Source organism: Vigna radiata, chromosome 8 (genome assembly GCF_000741045.1).
Source record: "Vigna radiata var. radiata cultivar VC1973A chromosome 8, Vradiata_ver6, whole genome shotgun sequence".
NCBI classification, from domain to species: Eukaryota; Viridiplantae; Streptophyta; class Magnoliopsida; order Fabales; family Fabaceae; genus Vigna; species Vigna radiata.
Window position 1 is genome coordinate 1,835,870 of NC_028358.1, and position 27,892 is coordinate 1,863,761.

Below are 27,892 nucleotides of genomic sequence, written 5' to 3' on the forward strand. Positions count from 1 at the left end.
TTTTTTTTTTTAAAAAAAAAAAAGAAGATTTGGATTTTGATTTTGTCCTCTTAATTAAGAAATTTATATAAATTACAAAACATAGATTCAAAACTAAGAAAATAATATCCTTAAACTTAAATAACTTTACAATTTTCAAAGTTGATGTTTTCAACCATATATTCTCTTTTTCCCCTCCCTTTTCTAAACCCATTGTATATATGTTCATCATTATTTAGCACAAAAAGTATAATATTTTTCATAACAAATTGTTCTGATCCCAAGTTTGTCAAGTGAAATGTTAGGGTCAATCACTTCTCATCCAGGGTATTGTCCACTTTAGAGTATGTGCTTCATTGCGGTTTTGTCTTTAAAAGGTGTCTCGGATGGTAAACAAATAAAAGAGTACTTAAATTGTCTTTGGTCTCGATTCCTAAGAGATACGAGACTATTGGACATGGTAGAAATATAAGTTTTTAGTCGAGGTATAAGGAGAACGAGGATTCATCCTCAATTGAAGGTTTAAAAGGGAACTGATAGTTCGTCTTAGAACCTCATATTATCAATCATACAATAGGCGCCAAATGTTTTTATTAGATCTTGAACGTAAACTTTTAGATAGGTGACGTGAGTGACTTTGAAGTTTTTGATACTCTTAAGAATTGAACGCGAGAGAAGATTCACCAGTAAAAAAACTCTCTAACACTAAAATCACTAAGAGAATTGATGTCTTCTAGGTAAGAGATAATGAATATGAAAGTGAGTGAATATTTCTTCGAGAAGACCATATGTATTTATAGAACTTTTAGACATTAAACCTATGTTACAAAGCAGGTAATATGATATCAAATAATATCACTCAAATAGATAACAATAATGTTATATCTTATTATAAATAATAAAAATAATATCAACTAACAAAACTAGTTAAGATTATTCCTAATATGTGAATATTTTTCTAATAAATATATTTTCGACCTGTTCGAATGTGAAGAAACTAACTTATTAGATGGAGTATATATAACTATCAATCTAGAAATATTTTTACATTGTGCAAGCAAAGCAATGGCTACAATCATCCCCATCATCAACACAACACGACACTTCCATGCGTTCACTATGCACTAAGCTCATTCTCACATTTACAATCTGTAATAAAATAATAATATTTATTAAGGTTCAAAGTAGGCTGAAGTACCAAAATCAGATAATGATATTGGATATGCTTTGAAAACATTTTTTTACAATATTTTAATAGCAACATGTCATTCTGTGATTGATCTAAAATTACTCCAAATAAATAATAATAATCATAAACATTACTATGAACCAATTATAGAATAACACGTATATAATATCAAAATATTGTCGAAAAAATGTTGTTCAAATATCGTTATCCAATAATATTATTAAGATCTATTTATTATCTTTGACGAAATTTAATACTCACTATATGATGATAGCTAATTATTCATTATTATATCTGCTAATATATTTGATATATTTGTCAATAGACTAAAAAACAAGCTTATAAATATGTGATAATACTGGGAGTGTCCCCTCTAATAATTCTCTTTAGTCACAAATACTTATTTTAAATTGAGTTAAGTATTACATTTTAGGTTATTAAAAATATTAAGTATGAAGTTCAAACATTCAATAAAATTAATTTTTATTAGCAAAATTAATAGAACCCTGTTTAGACTTTTTAACGTAATATATGATGTTTTTAAAGAAATTGCTGCCTATTTCCGTTATTATTTTATATTTTTGAACTAATGATTCAATTACAAGTGGAAGTTAAAACAAAATATATTAAGGAAATATTGATATTTAATATCTAATTCCTTCTAAAATATATTATCTAGAAAACAATATATGCTAATGAAAAAAAAGTTTATATAAAATTGTTGATTGTACATTTTATGAATAAAAATGCCAAATAAGTAGGCATTATATTTGTATTTACTTTTATCTTTAGTGATATCTAATTTTATAAATCAATTAAGATGATAAGTATTTATGTGTCTTTGTGTTTATTTTTAGCCTATTTTAAGGTATGAATACATTTTGAATTTATTCCGAAATCAATGAATTTATAATGTCTTATTTTTATAAAAACGACATTAAACATAAGTGGTATTAATAAACTTAAGTTTTTTTACCTTTTCTTCCTTATCTTTAAACGTTGCACTACATTCAAAGTTATATGTAGGTTAAAATTACTTAGGCGTCCCTATTTTTGTAAGATCTTTCCATTTTGTTCCCTTCTTATAAAACTTTCCAATTGGATTCTTAAAAGTGCCAATTTCATTGAAATTAACCCCTGCCGTTAAAATTGACTAACAGTGTTAAATCTGTGCACATGTGGATGGAGGACGTGTCAACCATTAAAAATCATAGGAAACGTGCCAGAGAACTGAGTGATACGTGGCGTGATTAATTGATAAATTGAAATTAAAAAGGGGATTAGGGTTACGTTAATTAAAAAAGGGAATTGAGGTTGAGTGAAATAAAAAAAGGAGAATTAGGGTTCTATTAAATCGAAAAGCAATTGGGATTGAATTTCATTAAAACTGTTAGAGGAATCTGAGAGGTATCATTGAAAGTTCATTATCAATCTCCATGAACTGAAATCACTTGCTTCTTGTGGGATTGTGAAATTCAAATCTCGTCTGGTGAGTTCTATCCACCTTTTTCGATCATCCTCATCCAAGGTCATTAGATTGGGAGCAGAAACAACCTCAATGCCATGCACACACTGAGGATTTGATAGTCCTCGGTAATGCTTTCGCTGCATCCTGTGGGATCGAGCAAAACCCTTGTCAACACTAAAAGGAAACGGGCACTCCCCTTGGCGAGAATGCCCATTCATGTAACTTCTCAACTGCATCTTACCCAATGCATTCTCCGGCCTCTCCTTGAAAACCCACATGTACATGTTTTCCATATCATGTTGAACCATGAAAACATCAAGCTTCAGATCAGATTTCTCAAACCCTGAAACACCATTGTTGTCCCTAACAATCTTGGCCTTAGATTTTTCATTTAAAGCAGGCTTGAAGTAAAAGCTGAAGAAAAACCAAGCACCCCATATGCTATCAACACGCTTTGCACACTTCCTCCCAGCTTTGGGCAGATTGAGAAAACTCTCAGTCTCATACCCTTGGGTGCCAAGACCAACATCAAGAATATCACAAGGCTCAGAATTCCACGGCTGTGGAGGCGGACTACGCTCGGCGGAGAGAGGCAGGTTGATATCCGGCGGACAAGAGAGTATAATTTGGCGATTCATCTCCAAATCCAGTTCCTCATGAGAGGATGCACTTGAATCCATTGACAAGAGCGTGAGGGATGGTGATTCTCCATTGACAAAGAAGCAAGACACTCAACCCCAATTCTCTTTTTTAATTAACGTAACCCTAATCCTCTTTTTAATTTCAATTTATCAATTAATCACGCCACGTATCACTCAGTTCTCTGACACGTTTCCTATGATTTTTAATAGTTGACACGTCCTCCATCCACATGTGCACAAATTTAACATTGTTACTCAATTTTAACGGCAGGGATTAATTTCAATGAAATTGACACTTTTAAGGACCCAATTGGGAAGTTTTATAAAAAGGGGACCAAAATGGGAAGACCTTACGAAAATAGGGACGCCTAAGTGGTTTTAACCTTATATATATTAGGATTAGCTTTTACATGTATAAGGTGGATTAAATTTGTAAAACATATTTCTTTTATTAATTAGTGGTGGATATATTAGGATTAGCTTTTCTTTTATTACAGTTTCTTTCTATATTTAGATGTGTGTGTCCTGTATTTGACTTTAATTATTATCGTTTTGACAATCATGTAAACAACTCCTCATAAACGGGTGTAAGAAAATTGATTCACATCTAAAATGGTCAAACCGACCTAATAATATATAATTAATCCTAATGGACATTCACTTAATTTTCTTAAAAAACAATGTTTATTATTACTTTTCAGCACCCTCCACTATTGAATCTTGTTGTTGTGTGAGAGAAAAAAAAATTCACTTAACCTAATTAAATTAAAATTAGTTTATATTTTAAACTGTATGTACAATTATTATTATTTTTTTCTATCTTTTACTTTTGACAAATATTTTGCTTATAAAATAAAAAAAAATAATACGATCATCAATTGAATATTTTAAAATCAGAGTTACATCTATAATTTGAAGCGAGAAAATTATGCAATTACGCAATCCAGTTCCTATAAGCCCATGGGCTATACATGTTCGACATAGCCCAGTTTTAGTGTTTGGGTGATCATGGATTTTCGCTATTGTGAATTATATTACACCAATTTATTTAACCTAAAATAAATATTGTGAAAATAGTTATTTGTTAGATGACTTTTTTTTCTACTATAAAAAGATATTTTTTATTGTTGGAAATTACTTATTCCGTTAAAAAAACATTTTTTTAAAAAGTACGAATAAATTCAGTCATTATTATACGCTTTTCCATAAGTGTTTTCCCATGAAATATAACAAGTAATTTGTAACTAATTATCAGTACATTCTGGATCAATTTTTTTCTCTTTATCATAAATCATAAATTAACAATAAAAAAAGTGATTGTTCTTGGACAGCCTATTGAAGGACGACTATTGCACGAAGCGCTCAAAACATCTATTTTTAAATGAGATACTTGTATAAATTAGAATGACGAAAGAGTATTTATAAATAAATAAATAATCATTTTAATGTATAGCAATATGTATAATTATTTATATTATATATATATATATATATATATATATATATATATATATATATATTCATAGAGGTGATTTTCTTATTTTATCAAAAGAAATCTTCAAACGCATAACCTTAATTTTCCATGATTAGGTATGATTTGATTAATGTATAAAGTTTTGGTGAATCCAGTATAATTAAAAGCATTTTTATATTTCATTTATTATAAATGCAAAATTATCCTTTTTGTTTTTGTTAATGATGTAAATGCATCTGAAAGTGGGTAGTTAATGAGGTAGGTAAGCCGTTGAATTAACGTAGAAGATGGTAGGATAATCCTAGGATTTGAAGATACCGACATAAACGGCGCAACGCAAAGCAAAGCGAAATATGATGTCTCTCTTTGTTCCTTTGAATGGGCGGTATTTGCTCTCCTTCTTCGTCTTCTTTGTTCCATGAGAGAAAGCGAAACAGAAATCGTTCATGGTTGGTAAAAAATGAATGAGATGAAGGATCAACACCATGAAAGAACGTAGGAAGCGCAAGGGTGTCGTTTCATGGAACGCCCTCTTCTGGTGTACGCTACTCCTCGTCGTCACTTCCATCTTCTTCACCACCACCTTCTTCTTTTCCCCCTTCGACCTCCAGCTCTCACCGCTCCCGTTTATATCGGAAACTCCGACCACCATCTCTCAACCGACCATCACCATCAGAGAAACCGTCATTTTACCCGACCAGGCTCTCATTTTCCTAAACTACCCTCCGTCTTTCCGCTTCCACACCAAACACGACCTTCTCTGCCTCTACTTCTCGGCCGACTCAACCAACAGGATAACCCAGCCGCCCATTCAACTCCACTTCGCACGGCTCCGCGAGCAGATCGTGCGGTGCAAGCTCCCTCCGCGTGGCAACTCGGTCTCGCTTTTCATTAAATCAGACGGCGTCCTTCCCACAAAAGATTCATCCACTCACCCCTGGACCCCTCTGGTCTACGAAGCCCTCTTCGACCGCGACAACACAACCATCGTCTTCGTCAAGGGCCTCAATCTCCGACCCGAGAGATTCATCCAACCCTCCACGTTAAACTGTATCTTCGGCTGGGATTTCTCCAAACCCAAATTCTTTCTCAAGTCCGACGTCATATCAGGTGCACAGGAGATCATAAGATGCAACACACCCAAAAGCGTCATAATCGGCCAGGAACAATCCCAGTCCATCAAAGTCACAATCAAGGAGAGAGACAGAGAAATATTTCCTTCCATAGCTCGTCCCGGGCTCCGTCCACGATACAGTAATAAGTCCACGAAAAAAGCTCATGAGATTTGTATTTGTACCATGCTCCGCAACCAAGCTCGGTTCTTGAGAGAGTGGGTAATGTACCACGCCAAAATCGGAGTCGAACGTTGGTTCATCTACGACAACAACAGCGATGATGATATAGAAGACGTGATTTCTTTCCTACAAAGAATTGGTTACAACATCTCACAACATCTGTGGCCTTGGGTGAAGACACAAGAAGCTGGGTTTGCGCACTGTGCCCTACGGGCCCGGTCGTCGTGCAAGTGGGTGGCGTTTATCGACGTGGATGAGTTCTTTCATATAAGGGTGAACGGTGACTTGTCCCGTATGATTTGGCACCATGCGAAGCCCGGACAGAAAGTTGGTGAGATTAGGATACTGTGCTTTAGTTTCGGGCCTTCTGGGCAGCGAGAAGTACCAAGAGAAGGCGTAGCGGTAGGTTACACTTGTCGATTGAGTGGAAGTGAGAGGCACAAGAGCATAGTGAGACCTGAGGCACTAAACCAGACTTTAATCAATGTGGTTCACCACTTTCATCTGAGAGCGCCATTTGTGTCTGTGGATGCCGAGAAAAGAAAGATTGTAATTAACCATTACAAGTATCAAGTCTGGGAAGTGTTCAAGGAGAAGTTCTATAGGAGGGTGGCAACTTACGTCGCAGATTGGCAGCAAGCGGAAAATGTCAGGTCTAAGGATAGGGCACCCGGTTTAGGGACTAAACCGGTTGAACCTCCTGACTGGCCCAACCGGTTTTGTGAGGTTAGGGATAACGGCTTGAAGAATTGGGTGTTAAAGAATTTCTTAGATCGACGCAGCCATCTTCTGCCATGGCAACCTGAGTTTCAGAATCGTATTAGAAAGAGGCGAAGACGAAAGGACAAAACACAAAGAATTGTTTTAGGGAAAAACTTATTTTAAGAAGACGTTTTAAATATTTTTTAAATATAAATTCAAATACATCAATAAAATAATGATACTTGTTGCGTTATAAAAAAACTTATCAATGTGAAAATATCATTATGCTTTTTCTAGAGGAATAGACACACAAAATCTTTACACCTTCTTTTCCAATTTTTTTTTTCTTTATTAAAAATATCTTACCCTTGTTATCATTTTTATTTTCATTTTTTTCCTTTTTCTTCTTATAACTTTATAGCGATTAGTTTATCGTTTTGTAGATAACATATACTTGGTTTATTAATTTGTGTCTTTATTGCTGCATATAGATACAAGAAAATTATAGGTTTTTGTACAAAGAATAAATGGCATAATCCGCACTACAAATTATTTTAACTATAATATATATTTGTTTTGATTACCTTGGGCATCCCTAAAGTAGTCCATACATATCTGATGTTTTTAAAGAAATTGCTGCCTATTTTTGTTATTATTTTATATTTTTGCACTAATGATCTAATTACAAGTGGTAGTCAAAACAAAGTTTATTAAGGAAATATTTATATTCAATATCTAATTACTTCTAAATAAGTACTATCCAGAAAACAATATATGCGAATGAAAAAAAAAAAGTTTATATAAAATTGTTGATTCTAAATTTTATGAATAAAAATGACAAATAAGCAGGTATTATATTTGTATTTACTTTTTATATTTAGTGATGTCTAATTTTCTAAATCAATGGGGATGATAAGTATTTATTTGTCTTTTTGTTTATTTTATTTTTTTCCCATTTTAAGGTATGAATACCTTTTGAATTTATTTAACTCTTTATTTTGAAATTAATAAATTTATGTCTTATATTTTTATAAAAATGATTAGCACCTCACAAATTTTATAGCATTTAACTATCATGAAATTTGTCACACATTCAATATTACAAAACAGACAATTCAAATCAATCTTATAACATACTATTACGGAGATTCATAAATAACTTATAATAACAAAAGATATAAGAAATCATACAAAACAATGAGATATTACACTTAACTAAAAGTGTAATAGGTCTTCAAAAAAACAGATGAAACTAAAATACAACGTCTTACTTTATGCCTCAACTTCATCTCCTCCTAGCATATACTCACCAGAACATATCCTTAAACTCACATATTTAAGGTGATCATTGTTGCAAAAGAGAATAAACAAAACATACAAACAAACATAAAGAATAAATGGTAAGCCAATGTCCCAAAAATAATCGCATATCACGTTTATAAAATTAGACATATAACACATAAAACAATCAATCCTAAGTCATACAATTCTTTCTTCTAGAGTTGACCATCCGTATACATGTATTGATGTTGAACATCTTGAAGGACGTGCCTCGTGTGTAGTGAAACAACCTGCCTACATCCAACTATCACACACCAAGGTTAATCCGTCAAACATCTATAGTCAATACATGACCATCAGACTAAGGACCTCTTGCTACTCTTCACGACATAATCATCTCTTTCTACTTGAGATTGGAAGTTATTAAAAGTGTCATAATCATCCCTCATTTCGAATGCATCATACATCAATACATTACACTACTAAACACCACCATAAAATCTTTCCACGAGATCCATGTTGAATGTCACCATAAAATCTCTCCACACGAGATCCACAGAACTACATAACATGTATACCATACTCACCATTAATATTACATTCATAATCATCGTAACCATCATATCCTCTATAAATAACTACCATACATACTAAAATTCAAGTTTCATTTCATAAAGCATCACAAATCTAATGATGCACATACATATGATACAAATTAACTCACTTCAATTAGAGAAAAGAACAAAAGCACAAAAAAAAAACCACACGCTTGAGAACAAGACATGTCCAACACCAACTTTTGGCACCCAACGCCATAGTTCAAGAAGACATGCTTGTCTAGGGAGCATAACCTCTCACCCAACGAATTAAAAGAGAAAGGAGTTTAGACTTGAGATAATCGATTATCTCACCTAATAATCGACTATTTCAGAAATTTTTTAGGCAAAGATGAATTTCTTAGTGAAATAGTCGATTATCAAATAAGATAATTGACTATTCTCGTCAGTTTATCAATTTTTATTACAACAACTTTGATTTATGATTTGGTTGCATCTCAAACATATCCAATTGATCAAATTGACATCATTGTTACTAAAATTGATTCAAAAACATGTTTATAACTGAAATTGAGTATCAATTTACTTATTTGGTCAGGAATGAAATTGACCTAATTAAATCAAATCTTATTATTGTGTGAGAGAGAAAAAAGTACACTTGACCTAATTAAATTAAATTTGGTCCACACGTTGAGTTTGACATTAGCTTCATGTTATTTGTTTTTGCTTTTTTTTGTTTAATTTAGTTTTTGAGACAATGTTATATTTCAAAACATTGTTTGTTTAATTTATTTTCAGACAATGTTATATTTCAATAATGTATATATGTTATCATTTACCTAAGCTGTGTTCTGAACAAATCTTTCAAACATACTTTTAGATAATAAAATAAAAATGAAGTGAACTTCTTTATAAATTAAAATTAGTTTATATTTTAAACGGTATATGTAAAATTTTTTTTATCTTTTACTTTTGACAAATATTTTGCTTATAAAATAAAAAAAAACTATATGATTATCAATTGAATATTTTAAAATCAGAGTTACATCTATAATTTGAGTCGAAAAAATTAAGCAAGAATAACTATCTTCTCCAAATGAAAAAGTGTTTTATTTTGGTCTTGGTGCATTTATTTTGGATGGGACCCGCGGTGATTAAGGGTGGTAGTTTCTTTTGGTTTTATTATGCTTTATAAATTAGTAAAAGCATCAGTGAACAGGAAGAAAGTTATATTGGCTAAGTAAAAGCATGTAACGAATGGGAAAAGTCTCTTTAACAACTCTTTTTTGACAACTTTTTGACAACGCATACGTGACAGTTTATGATTGGTTCGTTTCAAATATTTTTTAAAATAGATTCAAACAGACGAATGAAATGGTGACATGTGTCATATTGTAAAAAAAGTTGTTAAAAAGTGTTGTTAACATATCATGATCCTAAAGAATGATGCATGGATTGGTAAATTGTGAATTGGTGGAACCCGCGACATTAATGACTAGTAAGAGAGAGACTTTTTATTTGTTCAATTCGGGCCACTTCATGAAAAGTGAAGTTGATGTTCATTTTAATATGGAAAAACTTATTTTAACAACACTTTTTTTAACAACTTTTTGACAATGCATATGTGGCAGTTTGTGATTGGTCTGTTTTAAATATTTTTTAAACATAAATTCAAATAAACCAATAAAATGATGACACGTGTCCCGTTGTCAAATAAGTTGTCAAAAAGTGTTGTCAAAATATCATTGTCCTTTTAATATTAAGCAACGTGAATTGAGAGAAAAGAAAAGGGAGAGGTGCGCTTAGAAGAAAGAAAAGCATGTGTATATGTTAGTTAACTTTTGATAGTGTTGACCTATATTATAAATTGGTTGGAAATGTTTTTATACGAGAATGAATAGGTGAATAAGGTTACAATGAGTAATTAAAATGATAAATTATTTATTATTTTTGGATTGGTATGAAATGTCATTATTTATTTGTTTTATTTATTTTATTATTTGAGTGGAACTCATGATGAGAAGTTCATATTTAATATATTGAGTTTCGAATGAATTTTAGATAATGATGAATGAATAGTGTTAGATAGAGAATGAGAATGATTATTGTACTTAGGTATATGATGATGAATTGTAGTGGTGATGTGTTTGGAGAAGATGTTGATAGGACGACATCGATGATATAGTCTTGATATAGTTAACGAGGATGTTGATAATGATCATAGTGTATAAATGATTCTGTTAGTAGGATAACTGTAAATGATTGAATTGTTATTAAGTTGTGTTTGTTTCCTATATACAGATTTTATTGTTATTGGTTGTGTTATGGTAGCTTACCCATATTTGTTTGTATTGTGGTTGAGTGTGTGTTTTGCGATCATCGTATGACCTTTGGTTATACGGGAACAGGGGATGTTACAGATGCTCCATTTGTATGATAGAGACACGAGAGTGGGAAGACGACTTGGGTTATTTAAAGCTTTTGTGCTATAAATTTTAGAAATAATGTAATTAGGTTTACTATATTCTGATTTGATTGTATTAATTTCGGTATTATATATGTGGATTTGTGATGATATGGTGATTTTAAAAAGTTTAAATTTTTCCTCATAATCGAGACATCCCAAAAATCGGGGTGTTACAGTTGGTATCAGAGCACGGTTTTCGAAAATCTTTTGGGGCCTTGGGGAATGAGCTTGTCTAGTTTTTGTTGTGTATCTCTATGATTGTGTTAGGCATGATTACATTGTGGTTTGTTCTATATGAGTTGATTTGTTTGTGGTGATGTAAGGAGAATTATCATCATTTATATTTAACTTTTTACGTTCATTGATGTTGTGATATTTTTTGAATGCATGGTGATGTTATATACTTGGTGTGCGTTTTGAAATATTCTCGGAAATTGTTGATGATTGCCAATGTTGTGAGCTTATGTACCATGATGTGTGTTGGTTGTAAGGACAATTATATGGTGAATTGTAATGGTTAAAGACATGATCCTTAATTAATGTTGTTCTTACATGGTGTAATTGTAAAGTTAATTGGATTGTGTGTCAAGTGGAACATGAGTTTGTTGATTTGTTGTTTTCCATAAGGGTTGTTTGATAAACCATGCTAGTGGGTGACTGTGAATCCTATGTTTTCTTACGTGCTCAATGGCAAATGACGCGAGGAAGTCCTATGTTGGTGTGTAGGCCCTGTTTTGGTGAACAAGAAAGTCCTGCGTTGGTGCGTGGGCCCGATTTTGGTGAATCGGAAAGTCCTGTGTTGGTGCATAGGCTCGATTTTGGTGAATCAAAAAGTCCTTTGTTGGTGCATAGGCTCGATTTTGGTGGATTGGAAAGTCCCATGTTGGTGCATAAGCCTAGTTTTTGTGAATCGGAAAGTCCTGCATTGGTGCGTTGGTCCTAGTTAGATGATCATGTCGTGTATGCTGGAGTACGGAAGAAAATATATGGCGATAATGATTGAGATTGGTAGCATGGTTTGTATGAGTTAGAGTTGTATTAACAATGTGTTATTGTGTTATGAATTGATTTAAGTATCGGTGTTATGAGTTTAAATGTTATTTTATTGAGATAAACCTTTATGAGGTGAACTTTGATATCACGCAATTTCTACTATCATGCACGAGATGTCTATACCTCAGCGTGAAGGGGGTGTGTTAGAAGTCCCACATCGACTAGAGATAAGGCCAATTTATAATATATAAGTGAGGTGCAATCCTCACCTTACAAGCCGGTTTTGTGGGGTTGAGGGTGGTCCAATATTGGCCCGACAACGGGTGGAATAGAAACAGAAATGCCCACTTAGAACTCGCTAGGATAGGCTCTAATCATGGCTCTGATACCATGTTACAAAAGAAGAAAGAATGAAATATTGTATTTCTTATTGAATGATAAGGAGAGAGTACAATTGATATATATAATTGTTCAGAACAATATAAAAAAGGAATATAAGTATAAAAATATATGAACATAAATGCACATATATAAACAGAGAATAAAATAATTCCAATATCCCCCCTCAAGCTGCAGCATATATATCCTTAATACTCAGCTTGGATAACAAAGATTGAAATTGTGCTGGATGCAAAGCTTTAGTATGAATGTCTGCAAGTTGTGATGAAGTAGAAATAGGCAGGAGCTTAATTACACCAGCTTGAACTTTATCCCTTATGAGATGACAATCAATTTCAATGTGTTTTGTCCTCTCATGCATGGTTGGATTCTGTGCAATTCGTATAGCAGATTGATTGTCACAAAATAGAGGAACTGGTTGTGGTAGAGGTTGTTTCAAATCATGGAGCAAATACAAAAGCCATTGAATTTCACATGTTGTGTTGGATTTCCAGCTGATTAAGGATACACCATAGAACACATTAAAACCAGTCACAGACCTTCTAGTATCAGGGCAAGCAGCCCAATCAGAATCACTAAAAGCCTTGAGAGAATGTTCTGTGTTGGAGGGAAAGAATAATCCTTGTCCTGGATTTTTCTTGATATATCTCAGGATCCTTATTGTTGCTGCATAGTGATCTTCCAAAGGATTGGAAAGAAATTGACTGAGAGTACTAACAACAAAACATAAATCTGGTCTTGTGTTGGTTAGATATAATAACCTACCAAAAAGTCTTCTATAGGCTTGCACATCTGAATAGGGTTTTCCTTCTATCTTGGAGAATTTTGTGTCTGGCTGTATGGGAGTAGATACATGTTGACATCCCAACAATCCTGCATCTTCTAGTAACTCTAAAGCATACTTCCTTTGTGACAAATTAATGCCCTGTTGAGATCTTGCAATTTCTAAGCCTAGAAAATACTTGAGTTGGCCTAGGTCTTTAATTTTGAACTTTGCATTCAATAGAGCCTTCACAGTTTGGATTTCCTGGATGTCATCACCTGCCAAAACTATATCATCTACATAAACAATTAAGATGGTGATATGGGCAGAATCACTTTTGACAAAAAGTGAATAATCTGATTTTGATTATATGTAACCCAAAGAAAGTAAAGTAGTTGTCAACTTGTAATTCCATTGTCTAGAGGCCTGCTTGAGTCCATATAAAGACTTCAACAACTTGCAAACTTGGCCTCATTTTTCTGTTTTGTAGCCAAGAGGAAGATACATGTATACCTCTTCATCTAGATCCCCATGTAAAAAAGCATTATTTACATCTAGTTGATGTAAATACCAATGTTTGGAAGCTGCTAAAGCCAGAACCAATCTTACTGTTGTGAGTTTGACAACAGGTGAAAAAGTGTCAAAGTAATCTAAGCCTTCCTGTTGTGTGTAGCCTTTGGCTACTAACCTTGCCTTATATCGTTCAGTACTCCCATCAACATGCCTCTTTATTTTGTATACCCATTTACATCCGATAGGTTGCTTTCCAGTAGGTAGATCAGTCAAAACCCAACTTTTGGTTTATGTGTTGGCCTGATTGATTTCCTTTGTGGAGTAGCAGTGGCAGGTTCAACAGAAACAGGTTGAGAAGAAAAGCTAACAGGGTCGGAACAATAGAAGGAGGAGATGTAGGTAGTAAAGAGGGTTGATCAGTAACTTCTGAGAAAAGAGGTGATGGAGATGAATTGGGTTTTAGGCCTAACTCAACCCCACAAAACCGGCTTGTAAGGTGAGGATTGCACCTCACTTATATATTATAAATTGGCCTTATCTCTAGTCGATGTGGGACTTCCAACAACACCAAAAAAAGAAAAACATCAAATAAAACATTTATATAAGTTAAATTATTTAATAAATTCCTTCATCAAATTGAGAAAATGTGGAAAAGGTAAACCATGAAGTCCGATGTGAAAAATGACATCATGGTGGCGTCAAGATCCCGTTGATGGTGGCTTTGTAACCTAATATATGATAATGAAACTCCCACATAACATGTCACTACACATGAATTAGGAAGAAGCAGACCATAGAAGTTGTTTGTAGTTGGATATATAGAACAATAACTGTTTATATTCTTTCAAAGCTCTCCATTCCATTCTTCTCCAATTATATAGTTGACCTTTCTCGTAAATTAATTCATAGTCAAATTCAATAGTTGCAACTTCAACACTTCAACAAGAGTTTTACTTACTCTTTTAATCACGCTTTTGCAACTAATCTCAGATGTTTTTAGCAGTGGTTTGGTTTGATACGTAGGTTTGTGTGTAACATACTTGTCTTGTCCGAAAATTGTAAGAATATGAATCTCTCAAAAGACTTAAGCTCATTCAAAAGATTAATACCTTTTAGTATATAGTTTTTTTTTTTTTAAATAAAGCTTATAATATCTTACATCTTTAAATAATAAGATTATTATCTCTCTCAATAATTTCATATTTGTCCACCTCATTATTGATATCACATTTTGAATGCTCCACTAGTGCAGAAAGAGCTTCAGACGTCGGTTATTTTGGACATTTAACGTCACATCAGGAACCGACGTCTTTATGGTGACGTTAATGGGACGTTAGTTTTCTGCATGTGCGACGTCGTTATAGATGTCGGTTAAGGCCAAAGCTCAACGTCTATAAAGACATCAGACATTACACTAACCGACATCTAACGGCACACTAGACGTTAGTTTAGTGACACGTCCGACGTCTATAAAGTCGTCAAACATTGCATTAACCGACGTCTATAGGCATTATAGACGTTTGTCATTACATTAACCGATGTCTATGATGTGTCGTGTTTTGATGCGATTTTTCTTGTGTCTTTGGGTAGCGTAGTAGCACCTCCTTCCTTTGCTAGTTTCCTCGTAAGAAAACATTGCGTCTCTTGGATTGCTCATGACATTTTAACCCAAAGACGAACCTGGGTCGTTGCCTAGGTCCACTCTGACCGCCAATGAAAAAGAATACGGTGACACAATATTCTCATCGTTTTATATTTGTCTTTACTTTTATATTTAGTGATGTCTAATTTTCTAAATCAATCAGGATGATAAGTATTTGTTTGTTTTTTTGTTTATTTTATTTTTTTCCCCTTTTAAGGTATGCATACCTTTTGAATTTATTTAACACTTTATTTTGGAATTAATAAATTTATATGTCTTATATTTTTATAAAAATGATGTAACATCTCACAATTTTTATAGTATTTAACTATAATGAGATTTGTCACACATTCAATATTACAAAATAGTCAACTCAAATAAATCTTATAACATACTATTAGAGAGATTCACAAATAACTTATAATAACAGAAGATATACAAGATCTTACACAACTAGAGCTGTCAAAACGGGTAACCCAGCCCGATTCGACCCACCACGGGTTGGTGTGTTAAACGGGTTGGCTCATTGGCTCACCTAACTTTTTTTCACCCTCTTCTTCTGAAATTCTTATAATATGTTACTTTGATCGATCAAATTGAAACAATAATAATTGGGCCAATTGATATAAAAAAAACTAAAAAAACTGAAGAATCTAAAAATTATTAAGTAGCATGTGTTTATTTTGTATTTATTAATATAAAAAAATAAAGAATCTTAGTTATCATAAGTAATATGCGTTTATTTTGAAATAATTAATATTAAAAAACTGAAAAATCTTAATTACATAAAGGATGTTTTATATATAGGATATTTTATATGATTTTATATTGCTATGATTGTGTATATTATTAAACAATGAAAAGTGTTTGATGAAGTGATTAAGTGATTGTAAAAATATTGTATATATTTTTTTGTGTTATTAATTATTAAAAGTATTGTAAAAATATTGTATATATATATATGTGTGTGTATATATATATATATATATGTGTGTGTGTGTGTGTATATATATATATATATATATATATATATATATATATATATATATATATATATATTGGATGTTCAAATATTGTAAAAATATTGTATACGTTTAAATATTGTATATATAGGATGATTTATATGATTTTTCCGTGTAAGGGTTTGATTTGCTGAGAGAGACTTAGGGTTTGATTTGTAGAGGGAAACTTTTGGAAAGATAACAGCAAGGAAGGCTCTATGGCTAAATAAAGGTTGTGCATTTTGAATAATTAATTTAATTAATTTGATTTTAATAAAATAATAGGATTTGAATAATTAATTTAATTAATTTGATTTAATTAAAAAAAATAGGTGGGTTGGTGAGCCAACCCGACCCACCACGGGTTCAACCCGTGTGAGCCGGGTTCTTAGTGAACCAGGTCAAAATTGGCTCGTATAAAAAATTTTGCATTTTTTTCCAACCCAACCCTGTTTAAACCCGTGGTGAGCCGGATTGACTCACGGGTTTCAACCCATTTTGACGACACTATACAGAACTATGAGATATTACACTTAACTAAAAGTGTAATACGTCTTTAAAAAATATATGAAACTAAAACACGTCCCACTTTATATTTGATAATGTAATATTATGATTTTTGGATGATATTTGGAGTTGTTAATTTTATTGTTATTTTGAATTTGATTTGGAGATTCTAATATTTTATATTTGTTGAGAAAAAATAAGAACAATATTAGGTGTGTGCTATGAAGTGGTTTTTACATGCCCTTCTTCCTACATATATAGCTATTATTAACATATATATGATTTTAGTTCTTATTTACTCTTAGATTATGGTTATTGTCTAAACATATTTGATTGTTAGTATTATAGTCCTCGATCATTTCAAAAGAAAACTAATTACAGTGTTGCTTTCCATCAATAATTGGATTAGGGGGATGATCCTTCGAGTAAGTTTTGGATGCCGAAACAAATAACGAAAAGTTGGAGCTTTCGGTGCAAGGTTCAATTTTTCACTAGGCATTTGTTTTCTTGATTATGTGCAATGTTTTAGGGTACTAAATTTTGATACTTAATATTTGTTTATATTGTTTTAAGCTTACCTACAAGGATACCAGTGGGTCATCAAAGGAAAAAAAGAGAATGTCAAATGCAATAGAAGGGCTCACCTTGGATTTTTAGACTTTAGAACATTTTAATGGAATTTTTTCAGTAATTATGTGAGGTTATTATTGTATAATAGGTTTTAAAGAGGACTTTATTAGTTTGTATATTAGTTTATTAGAAGGTGTAATTAAGTATAAATGTAATGCAGAACAATTTGTTGTATTAAAACATGTTTACTATTTATTTTATAATATTCAATTTTAATTTCAAATTATTTGATTGTGTGATTGATATATTAAAGAGTTTTAATCATAATTAATCAAATAAATTATAAATAATACAAAAAAATATATGTATTGCATTTCTGACGATTTTGAAACCCTAGTTAATTTCGGGGATTTTGAAACCCCGGTTAATTCCAGCGGTTTTGAAAACCTCTACAAATACCGGCAGTTTCAACAAAACTTCTACAAATACTGGCAATTTCTTCTAACCCTGGTTGGTTCAGGCGGTTTTAAGAAAACTTCCGTTAATATTGACGGTTTTCACAAAATCTCCGCTAATTGCGGCGGTTTCTCAAAAAACCGCTGGTAATTTTGTGACACTGGTTTTTTCAGTGGTTTTTGTAACCACGGGAAACATATTTTACAGGGGTTAAAACCTTCGGCAATGTCAAAAATAACCCCTACTAAAATTGCAGATTTTTTAGTGAATTTATGCCTCAACTCCATCTCCTCTTAGCATATACTCACCAAAACATCCCCTTAAACTCACATATTTAAGGTGATCATTGATGCAAAAGAGAATAAACAAAACATATAAACAAACATAGAGAAGAAAGGGTAAGCCAATGTACGAAAAATAATCACATATCATTTTTATAGAATTAGACATATAACACAAATAAAACAATAAATACTAAGTCATACAATTATTCCTTCTAGACTTGACCATCTGGATACATGTATTGATGTTGAACATCTTGGGGGACCTACCCCTTGTGTGGTGAAACAACTTGCCCACATCCAACAATCACACACCAAGATTAATCCGTCAAACATCTATGGTCAATACATGACCATCAGACTAAGGACCTCTTGCTACTCTTCACGACATAATCACCCCTTTCTACTTGAGATTGGAAGTTATTAAGAGTTTCATAATCATCCCCCATTTCGAATGCATCCTACATCAATACATTACACTACTGAACACCACCATAGAATCTCTCCACGAAATCCATGCTAAACGTCACCATAAAATCTCTCCACGAGATCCACAAAACTACATCAAACATGCATACCATACTCACCATTAATATCACATTCATAAATATCATAACCACCATATCCTCTATAAATAACTACCATACATACTAAAATTCAAGTTTCATTTCTTAAAGCATCATCAATCTAATGATACACATACATATGATATAAATTATCTTACTTCAATTAGAGAAAGGAACAAAAGCACAAAAAAAAAAAACCACAGGCTTCAGAACACGACGTGACCAACATTAGCTTTTGGAACCCAACGCCACAATTCAAGAAGACATGCTTGTCCGGGGAGCATAATCTCTCACCAAACGAATTAAAAGAGAAAGGAGTTTAGACTTGAGATAATCGATTATCTTACCTAATAATCGACTATTTCAGAGAATCTTATACTTGAGATAATTTATTATCTCACTTGATAATCGATTATTCCAGAAATTTTTTAGACAAAGATGAATTTCTTAGTGAAAAAATCGATCATCAAATAAGATAATTATGTCAATTTATCAGTTTTCATTATAACAACTTTGATTTCTGATTTGGTTGCATTTCATACCTATCCAATTGACCAAATTGATACCATTGATACTAAAATTGATTTTAAAATATGTTTATAACTGAAATTAAATATTAATTTACTTATTTGATCATCAAATTTACCTAATTAAATCAAATCTTGTTGTTGTGAGAGTGAAAAAAAAATTACACTTCCTAGGTCCACACGTTAAGTTTGACATTAGCTTCAGGTTATCTGCTTTTGCTTTTTGTTTGTTTAATTTAGTTTTCAGACAATGTTATATTTCAAAGCATTGTTTGCTTAATTTAGTTTTCAGACAATGTTATATTTCAACAATGTATATATGTTATCATTTACCTAAGCTGTGTTCTGAACAAATCTTTCAAACATACTTTTAGATAATAAAAAAAAATAAAGTGAACTTCTTTAAAAAATTAAAATTAGTTTATATTAAACTGTGTGTACAATTTTTTTTATCTTTTACTTTTGACAAATATTTTGCTTATAAAATGAAAAAAAAATATACGATCATCAATTGAATATTTTAAAATCAGACTTACATCTATAATTTGAGTCGAGAAAATTAAGCAATTATTCAATCCATCTCATATTAGCCCATGGACTATACATGTTGGACATAGCGCAGTGTTAGTGTTTGGGTGATCATGGATTTTCGCTTTAGTGAATTATATTGCAACTATTTATTTAACCTAAAATAAATATTGTGAAAATAATTATTTGTTAGATTTCTTTTTATTATAAGAAGATGTTTTTTTTAAATTCACTTATTCCGTTAAAAAAACATTTTTAAAAAATTACAAATAAATTATTATTATACGCATTTTCAAAAGTGTTTTTCAATGAAATATAACAATTAATTTGTAACTAATTATCAGTAAATTCTGGATCAATTTTTTTCTCTCTATCATAAATCATAAATTAACAAAAAAAAATGATGATTCTTGGACAGGCTATTGAAGGACGACTATTGTACGAAGCCTTCAAAACATATATTTTTAGATGAGATACTTGTATAAATTAGAATGACGTGAGTAGTTATAAATGAACAAAAAAACATTTTAATGTATAGCAATATGTGTAATTATTTATATATTTTGTAAATATATTCATAGAGGTGATTTCCTTATTTTATCAAAAGATATATTGAAACGCATAACCTTAATTTTTTTCCATCAGTAAGTATGATTTGATTAATGTATAAAGTTTTGGTGAATCCAGTATAATTAATATTTTTTTTAAAACAAAATTCTTACATTACATACAATATTTAAACTTTTTCAATGATTACAAATTTAGTCCTTATATGTTGAATTAATTTTATTATGTGTTTAGTTTCAACCAAGGTAAATATTTATTAATTAAAGGCATTAAAGTAAATACTTTTTAATAAAGAAAATATTTATATACACATGTTTTTTGAATATTGTTTTTAAAAATAACTAAAAATATTTAATGGAGTGTATATTTGTTAAAGATACTACAAAATACCAATGGAAAAAAAGTTCATGACAAAAATAAGATAGGTCGTACATTTTAAAATATTTATATATAAAGAATTTTATTTATTTTTTAATTCTTTCCCATCCTATAATCCAGTTATGGGCATCATGCTTTGCTTGAGTACAACGCAAATGCTTTCACCCATTCGAGCAAAAAGCTAACCTAACATAAATAACTCTTTTATTTATTTTTTTCATTTGTTTATGTTTGTAAGGCAATTTTATTATAAATTTGTTGTAGTTTCTTCGTATTATTATTAATAAAAGTTGATAATATTTAATCATAACTGCTTAAATTGTTCAGTTGATATTTGAATGAGAAAATATAAGAAAATAGGAGTGCATATAAATTAAAAAAAATTCAAAATCAATGATAAAGATCCAAAATAAAAGTATAAAAATAAAAAGATAATGATATTTAAACAACATTTTTTTGACAATATTTAAACATTGATTACGTGTTAATGATTGGTCAAAAATTACTCAACAATCAATAATAATAATCATAAGCATTATTATGAGTAATTTTTTGACCAATCACATATTAACACAATTGTCAAAAATGTTGTTTATTTAAATAAAAAATACATACTCTTCTTACCAGATTTAAGCATATAAAGTTGAATAAGTTCTCAATAACCAAATTATCTTGGACAAAGAAGTTGAAATTATTGACTATTTTTTTTTTCTCAAAATTAATAAAAACTATTAAAACTTTTCTATTTATCTTGTTGGTCCCTCATAAAGCTTTGACGGTTGTATTTTTCCAACTTCGCCTTCTACGAAGTTCACACGTACCTTTGCTTTTGTTTTCAAGGTAAACTTTTCACAGTTCCAAGAAAACAAAAACAAATACATAAGCTTTTCACACACTATTTATTTATTTATTTATTTATTAACTAATCAAATAAAGCTTCATGTTTTGAAAACTCAACCATAGAAAACTATTTTAATCAATTTCAATATAATCATACAACATTATATTTTTTTAATGAAAATATAATATTTTGTAGTTTTTCCTCCTCTTTCAAACTGTGGAATTTTTATTTATTTTTTCATGTTTATGTGTTGTTATCAAGATTACATTAATTGTATTATCACTAATTAGTAAAAATTAAAATTTAAACTCTAATCACTAAATTTGTGATGGAAAAAATTGTTTTCATTTATTTCTCTTTTATGAACTAAAATTATTTTTATATTTAAATGGTTGAAACATCTTTTAAAATTCAAAAGACTAAAATGATGTTTATGTTAAATTTGAGAATCTGAAAACATATTGAATTTCAATTAACTAAAAGTATTTATTAAAAAAAAGTAGTTTATATTTGGATTTCATAGTTAAAATGAAATTAGACAGAATTCAGTTTTATTTATGAGAAATTATTATATTAAAAATAGAAAATAAAAAATCTAAAATATAATATAAATATTGGTACTATAATATACTTTTACATATATTCAACCCATAATATAAAGATAAATTAACATAAAAAATAAATTTTGTATTTTGAGAAAAAAGAAAATAAAAAATGATAATGTAAGATGTAAAAAAATTGATATGTGTAAAATGTATCATATTTTATATAATATATAATAGAATTTATGGGCTTGGGTGTTGGTGAGCTGCTACTTTGTCTCCTATGACTGGGAAAAACAAAGCAAAGTCCATGGTGTGTTCCTCTCACATCACCTGACTTTTGTCTTGGGATTGGTTCATTGCTTGAGATCTACCTTTTTCTGTTTCTGCATCCTTCCCAGGTTATCAACATTGAAAGCCACCACTCCTCAAAGCCAAGGTTCATGAATCATGTCTTTTTATTTTCTGATATTCTCAATAAAGTTCTCATCTTTTTAAGCTGCTGCTTCATGTGGCTTGTGGGGTGCTTTGATTTCTCCACCTCTTTGCTTTGTTAGCTTTTTTCCTCATTTGGGTTTCTTTCAATTTCTGAATGACCCTTGTGGACTTCAGTCCTGGAATTTGATTTTGGTTTGTTGATTTCGTTGACTTCAAATTCTTTTTCTCATGTTTCATTTGATTGTTTGCGTGTGTCTGGGGCTGTAAATTCATGTATTTAGCTATTCTGCTCCTTCTTGGAATTCTTTTTCCGTGTGCGCGGTTCAAATGGAACTGATCAACAGCATATAGGAGTGAATTTAGCAGGAAGTTTCATTTCTTTGGCTATTAGAAAGAAACCTTTCACGAGTTCTGCCTAATTACGCGTGCAATTTTTTTGTGTTCGTTACGTGATGAGATGAGAGTTTTATACCTGATTGGCTTATCTTGTTGTACCACAGTGATTTTCTGCTGGAGTAGACAGAGAAGAGAAGAAATCCTTCGTATGCCAGTGCTCCTGAATTGACTTTTTGAGAGAAGGGTTATTGGCAGGAGATGTAAAGATGGAGAAGAAAAGGAAGATTGTGCAGTATAGGGAGAGACTGGACAGGACCCTTGCTTCACCTGATCTTACAAATGATGGCTTGCTCAAAAAGCTTGTCAGAAGTCAACTTTTGCTTTCTTCAGAACCTGAAGTAGAAGGTGATTACATTCCCTAATTCCTTTTAATTGGTATTGGGGATGGAATAGTACCAGTATTTGGACAATTATTTTGTTTGTTTGCTTTATCTGTGTTTTTTTCCTTAGTTCATCATGATTGATTCGTGCAGGATATATAGATCAATTAGCAGAAGCCAAGACTGCCGAGGTATCTCATTTTCTCGATATGTTGAGGAGTGTTTCATCAGATGACAGTGAAAGATCTAATACGTCACACACTGATTGGAAAGTATGCTGTTGACTCTCAGTAGTTTCATCATGTTTTGTTTTGTTGATATTTTTCCTATTTATCCCATCTTCCATTCATTCAGATCCTGATTCTTTTTTGCATGTATAATTGATGACTTTCTTTCACAAAAATCAGGAACTCACATTAGATGATCGGCATAGTTGATTCTCTTTTTTGTCCAACATTATTTCATTGTTTAGTTGAAGATACTTGATTGTTCATTCAAGATCTCGAGTGATAATATTACTTATTTCAACAGTTAAAACAAGATGGTGAAGAGTTTCGGGTTATGTATCGCGAAGGACCAGAAGGGACCCCTTTTCATACAATGCTTGTGGAAGGCTTTGTAGATGGGCCTGTTGATGTTTGTAAGTCACACTAGAGCAACCCTTTTAGTGACAAAAGCTATATTATTGATTTCGACATGCAAAATTTGATGTGTTACTTTCTTTGTTATAGGTTTATGTATCTCATGGGAGACATCCCTTTACAAAAAATGGTGAGAATTATATTTAGTACAATATGTGCCTTGAATTTTCTGTATACTAGTCTGAACACAAAACTCACCAGTATCATCACCTTTATGGTTGTTTAATTTCTGTATAAAGTTTAAAGTTATACCACTTGATAGAAACTACATTTTGGTGTGGTTTAGGATTCTGAGAAAGTTATAGTTGCAAGAAATGTATCTTGCATGCAGTTGGCTTTATACTTTTTTTACAAGGCTGTTCTGAATGTCGATGTATTCATTGGGAGTAGATTTGAATCTGAGTAATATATCGTTATAACAATGTATTTGGTTACCTTACACCCTTTTCTCAATTTCAATTTAGGTGGCCTCAGTCTACTGTTCCCACTTTCAAAATCTTATCAACTGAATGCTTGCAGAAGGTTGGGATTGGGGAGCAGTTATCACTCGTGAGGTTTGTTCTGCCATCATCAATTAAAAACAATAAAACTCTAGTTCCCCTTACCATGCCAGAAGTTTTGCTTTTAAGTGCTGATTTTGCTCTGAATTTTGGAAGAAAGGATGAAGGTTTCATGGCCTCTGTCTACGAGGGAAGCTATAGTGCACTATTATTTGTTTGAGTATTTTCAAGATGACTTAATTGTTGTTCTTACAAACTCGGTAATCATCTGAATCCATGTTTGTTTTATCTTTTGGGGAAAGCTAATTTTACACTAGTCCAAAAATTGAAGAAATCTTTTCTTGATTTGCTTGTAGGTTTCTGACTCGAAGAATGCCACGGAGACCCTTTATGGCTTCAACAATGAAGTAATTCCTGAAGCAAAGGATGTTGTGAGAATTGATTTGGTGGGAGGCTTTGCTTTGCAAAAGGTGACATCAGAAAGAAGTTATTTTCGGTGAGTTTTAGGTGTATTAAAACATAAAACATAAAATTTAATTGAATGGGGTGACTGAATGAAATAGGAAAACAGTCAGCAAACAGAGATCATAATGTCCCATAGAAGTTTTGCTTGTTTAAAAAGACTTGTAGACAAATGGTTTTAGAATATTAGAATTAGAATATATGAACTATGAAGCCAGTTCTCCTGTTGATAATAGTGAAAGTATGCATGTTTTTTCTGTTCACTATTTGAAATGCTATGTTTAAACAATAACCACTACTGAAGTATTTTTATATTTGTTTTACCAAACTATAATTGGAATCACGACCTTCAGTATGAAGGTATTGCAGTTCTGTTATTTGTGTCAATACTAGTGATGTTCTGTAGTCCTCTGAAGCTAACTGAAGTCACTGCCTTTTGAATATATTATAGGGTTTGCTGATTTTTCAGATTAATATTAGAAAGTATTAGTTACCTTACCTGACAATTCTGTATTGATGGCTTTTGGTTTTGTTCTTCTGTCAATCAAATTGATTTTTCTTTGATATTTATTTGTTCACTTTTTTATACAGTCTTGGCATTGCTTATGTTTCGGTGAATGGTTATGTAGCTTGTTTGGATGTTCTGTCTAAAGTTATCTTACTGGCTTCCATTGATTATTAAGTTTCCAATATTCTATTATAATTTACCAGTACATTTATTACTAGCTTCTAAAAGAAATATGAAAGTAAGCTCTGGCTTCACGGATTAATTGTATTGAGTGACATTTTCTCATGTGGTTATAAATGAAAAAGGTACCACAAATAAAATGGGTCTGATTCAAACCTTCAAATTTTGTAGGACAATAGCAAATATGGATGTAAAGCTGGATTTTGTGCCACCATCCCTTATAAACTTTATTTCAAGGCAGCTCATTGGCAATGGTTTCAGACTTTTTCAGAAGGTTGTAGATTCTTTCAGATATGTTTCTTTTATTAGGCTTTCAATGAAAGGTGGCCTTTAATTTTCTGAATCTACCTAATGGGACAACTCTTCTTTAATAAAGAAAAATAAGTTAAAAGAAAATTTAATGCTGCATTTTTGTTATATCCTATGATCAAATCATCTACCCTTGGATTCTATGATTGTTACCATTAAATTACTATAATTTTTTCAGTTTTTGATATTGTAGTTATTTGTGTAAGATGCAGAGATGGATTACCAAGATAACGAGGATAACATATTTTTGTTAAACAAAGCATAGTACAAAAATTAGAAACACATTAACATGGGTTCTTTAATTATTACAATATTTGAGGGTAGGATTTACCCTGGCTTTGTGAACTCAGCCTATTTTATTTACAATAGCTACTTTGAAAGTTGAATTCAGCTGATATCTCATTTTCTGCTTCATCAGGCAAAAGTAAAACATCCTTCCATCATTGCATTTTATATTTGATAAAATTTTCTGTTTTCTTATGACATAAATCAATCCATGTTATAGGCTGTGTCTTCTATGACGAACCACGGTAAAGGAGAATTCAGCAAGGCCTTAGGGGATCCATTATATGTTAGAATTCGTGAAGCTCTATACAACACTAGTGTATCAAAGGCCATGAATGGTGGAGAGCTTCAGCAAGTTGCAACAGCTAAAGACCTTGTTGAAATCAAGCATGAAGAGGAAAAAGATGCATCCATGGAAGATATGAGTAACCAATATGCAAATAATGTCCTGCCAATGACAACGAATACCGAAGAACTAAGTAGTAGCAAAACATTTGGTGAGATTGTAGTAGATACTGAAGAAATTGTAGAAATTGAGGAGGGCAATAGAGAAGTAGAAGACATTCCAATGAAGGAAGTTAACAAAAGTGTAATAAGAGGCAAGAGGAGTGTATATATCAGATCAGAGGTAGAACATGCACTGCAAACATTAGACAAGGCCATTTCAATGGTTCGTCAACAGAGATTGACCACTTGTATAAAAAATGATGATAGAGAGGATTCATATTCCTTAAAACTCACTCAAATAAGCTCCAAAACTCATGTTGGAGCTGAAGTACCAAAGGGAGATACTCCAGAGAGAGCTTTGCAACTAGGGCCTGACACTAACTCTGGTATCCAAAACTCAAGGTGATTCATACGTTGTTTCTGTGGTTGTTTATAGGAATAGAAGACTGTGAATTTGATTCCTTATGGTTTTGTTTGAAAATAAGCAAAGTAGTTTAAGATGTTGCTGATCATCAGTTTTTCTTTATACTTTTTTTGTTCTTTCAGATATACAGGAACAAATCCTAACTTGAAGGAAGTAAATTCTAACAAAGTAGTACCAACTTCATCGGAGCAGAATCTTCCAACAGCTATTTTGTCAAGCCAAGCTGTTTCATACCCTATGGGAAATGGTGCAATTCAGCATCAAACACCAACCAGCAACAAGCTATTGAACACTGATTCAGTTGAAGATGTTCCTTCAGATCATGCAGAAAAAGCAAGCAAGCAGAAAAAAGTAAACACCATTGCAACTCATGGTATGAATTCAGAGGTACCAAAGAAGTTATGCAGAAAGAAAAAATTTTGGCATTTGTTTTCTGCATTAACTAAAAGGAAAAAAGAGTTAAATGGGAAAGAGCAGAAGAAGAAAACAGGGTACTTTTAGGTATCTTGTGGAAATGTCATTGAAGCTCCAATAACTCAGCACAGGTTTTGTATACCTCAACACAATTGTTACTTGTATAAGGGTTAATTTATCATGTATTCTTTTTCTTTTATTTTTACTGGCCATATAAATAATAATAAAGGTCCTACTAACTAATGTTTTAAGGATATTGATTAAGAAATCATTAAGTAGAAACCTTTTTTAATTAAAAATAACACTGAAGTTGTATTGGAAATCACAGGGAAGTGTGCTATTACACTTCTACAAAAAAAGCTTTATAATTCTTAATTAGTGTTCTAAGGATGTTGGTCGTTGCAATTAACATGATGAGGAAAATATATTAGAAAATAGATG

General features: G+C 31.6%; 2 protein-coding genes and 1 pseudogene across 3 annotated transcripts; 2 read left to right on the forward strand and 1 right to left on the reverse strand.

The window, feature by feature from the left end:
* Nucleotides 1-2,578: 2,578 nt before the first annotated feature.
* Nucleotides 2,579-3,351, reverse strand: LOC106770033 (annotated as a pseudogene).
* A 1,765-nt stretch (nt 3,352-5,116) lies between these two features.
* Nucleotides 5,117-6,994, forward strand: LOC106770034 (glycosyltransferase family 92 protein RCOM_0530710-like). The gene has a single exon (XM_014655853.2). The coding sequence runs from the start codon at nt 5,237-5,239 to the stop codon at nt 6,929-6,931; it is 1,695 nt and encodes a 564-aa protein (XP_014511339.1). The 5' UTR covers nt 5,117-5,236; the 3' UTR covers nt 6,932-6,994.
* A 15,399-nt stretch (nt 6,995-22,393) lies between these two features.
* Nucleotides 22,394-27,690, forward strand: LOC106769696. Of its 2 annotated transcripts, none has more exons than XM_022784716.1 (11): nt 22,394-22,566; nt 23,066-23,306; nt 23,435-23,553; nt 23,813-23,921; nt 24,013-24,052; nt 24,387-24,476; nt 24,583-24,682; nt 24,779-24,918; nt 25,744-25,846; nt 26,387-27,015; nt 27,160-27,690. In XM_022784716.1, the coding sequence occupies exons 2-11, from the start codon at nt 23,168-23,170 to the stop codon at nt 27,536-27,538; spliced, it is 1,848 nt and encodes a 615-aa protein (XP_022640437.1). In that variant the 5' UTR covers nt 22,394-22,566; nt 23,066-23,167; the 3' UTR covers nt 27,539-27,690. The 2 variants fall into 2 exon arrangements, with proteins under 2 accessions (XP_022640437.1, XP_014510905.1); XM_014655419.2 differs by lacking the exon at nt 22,394-22,566 and adding an exon at nt 22,592-22,757.
* The last annotated feature ends 202 nt before the right edge of the window (nt 27,691-27,892 follow it).

Excerpts from the sequence above, each read along its gene's own strand:
- LOC106770034 (XM_014655853.2), top strand. The coding sequence starts at position 5,237 with ATGAAAGAACGTAGGAAGCGCAAGGGTGTCGTTTCATGGAACGCCCTC.
- LOC106769696 (XM_022784716.1), top strand. The coding sequence starts at position 23,168 with ATGGAGAAGAAAAGGAAGATTGTGCAGTATAGGGAGAGACTGGACAGG. Across the intron at positions 25,847-26,386 it reads GTTTCAGACTTTTTCAGAAG|GCTGTGTCTTCTATGACGAA; the intron begins GTTGTAGATTCT and ends TCCATGTTATAG. Across the intron at positions 27,016-27,159 it reads TCTGGTATCCAAAACTCAAG|ATATACAGGAACAAATCCTA; the intron begins GTGATTCATACG and ends TTGTTCTTTCAG.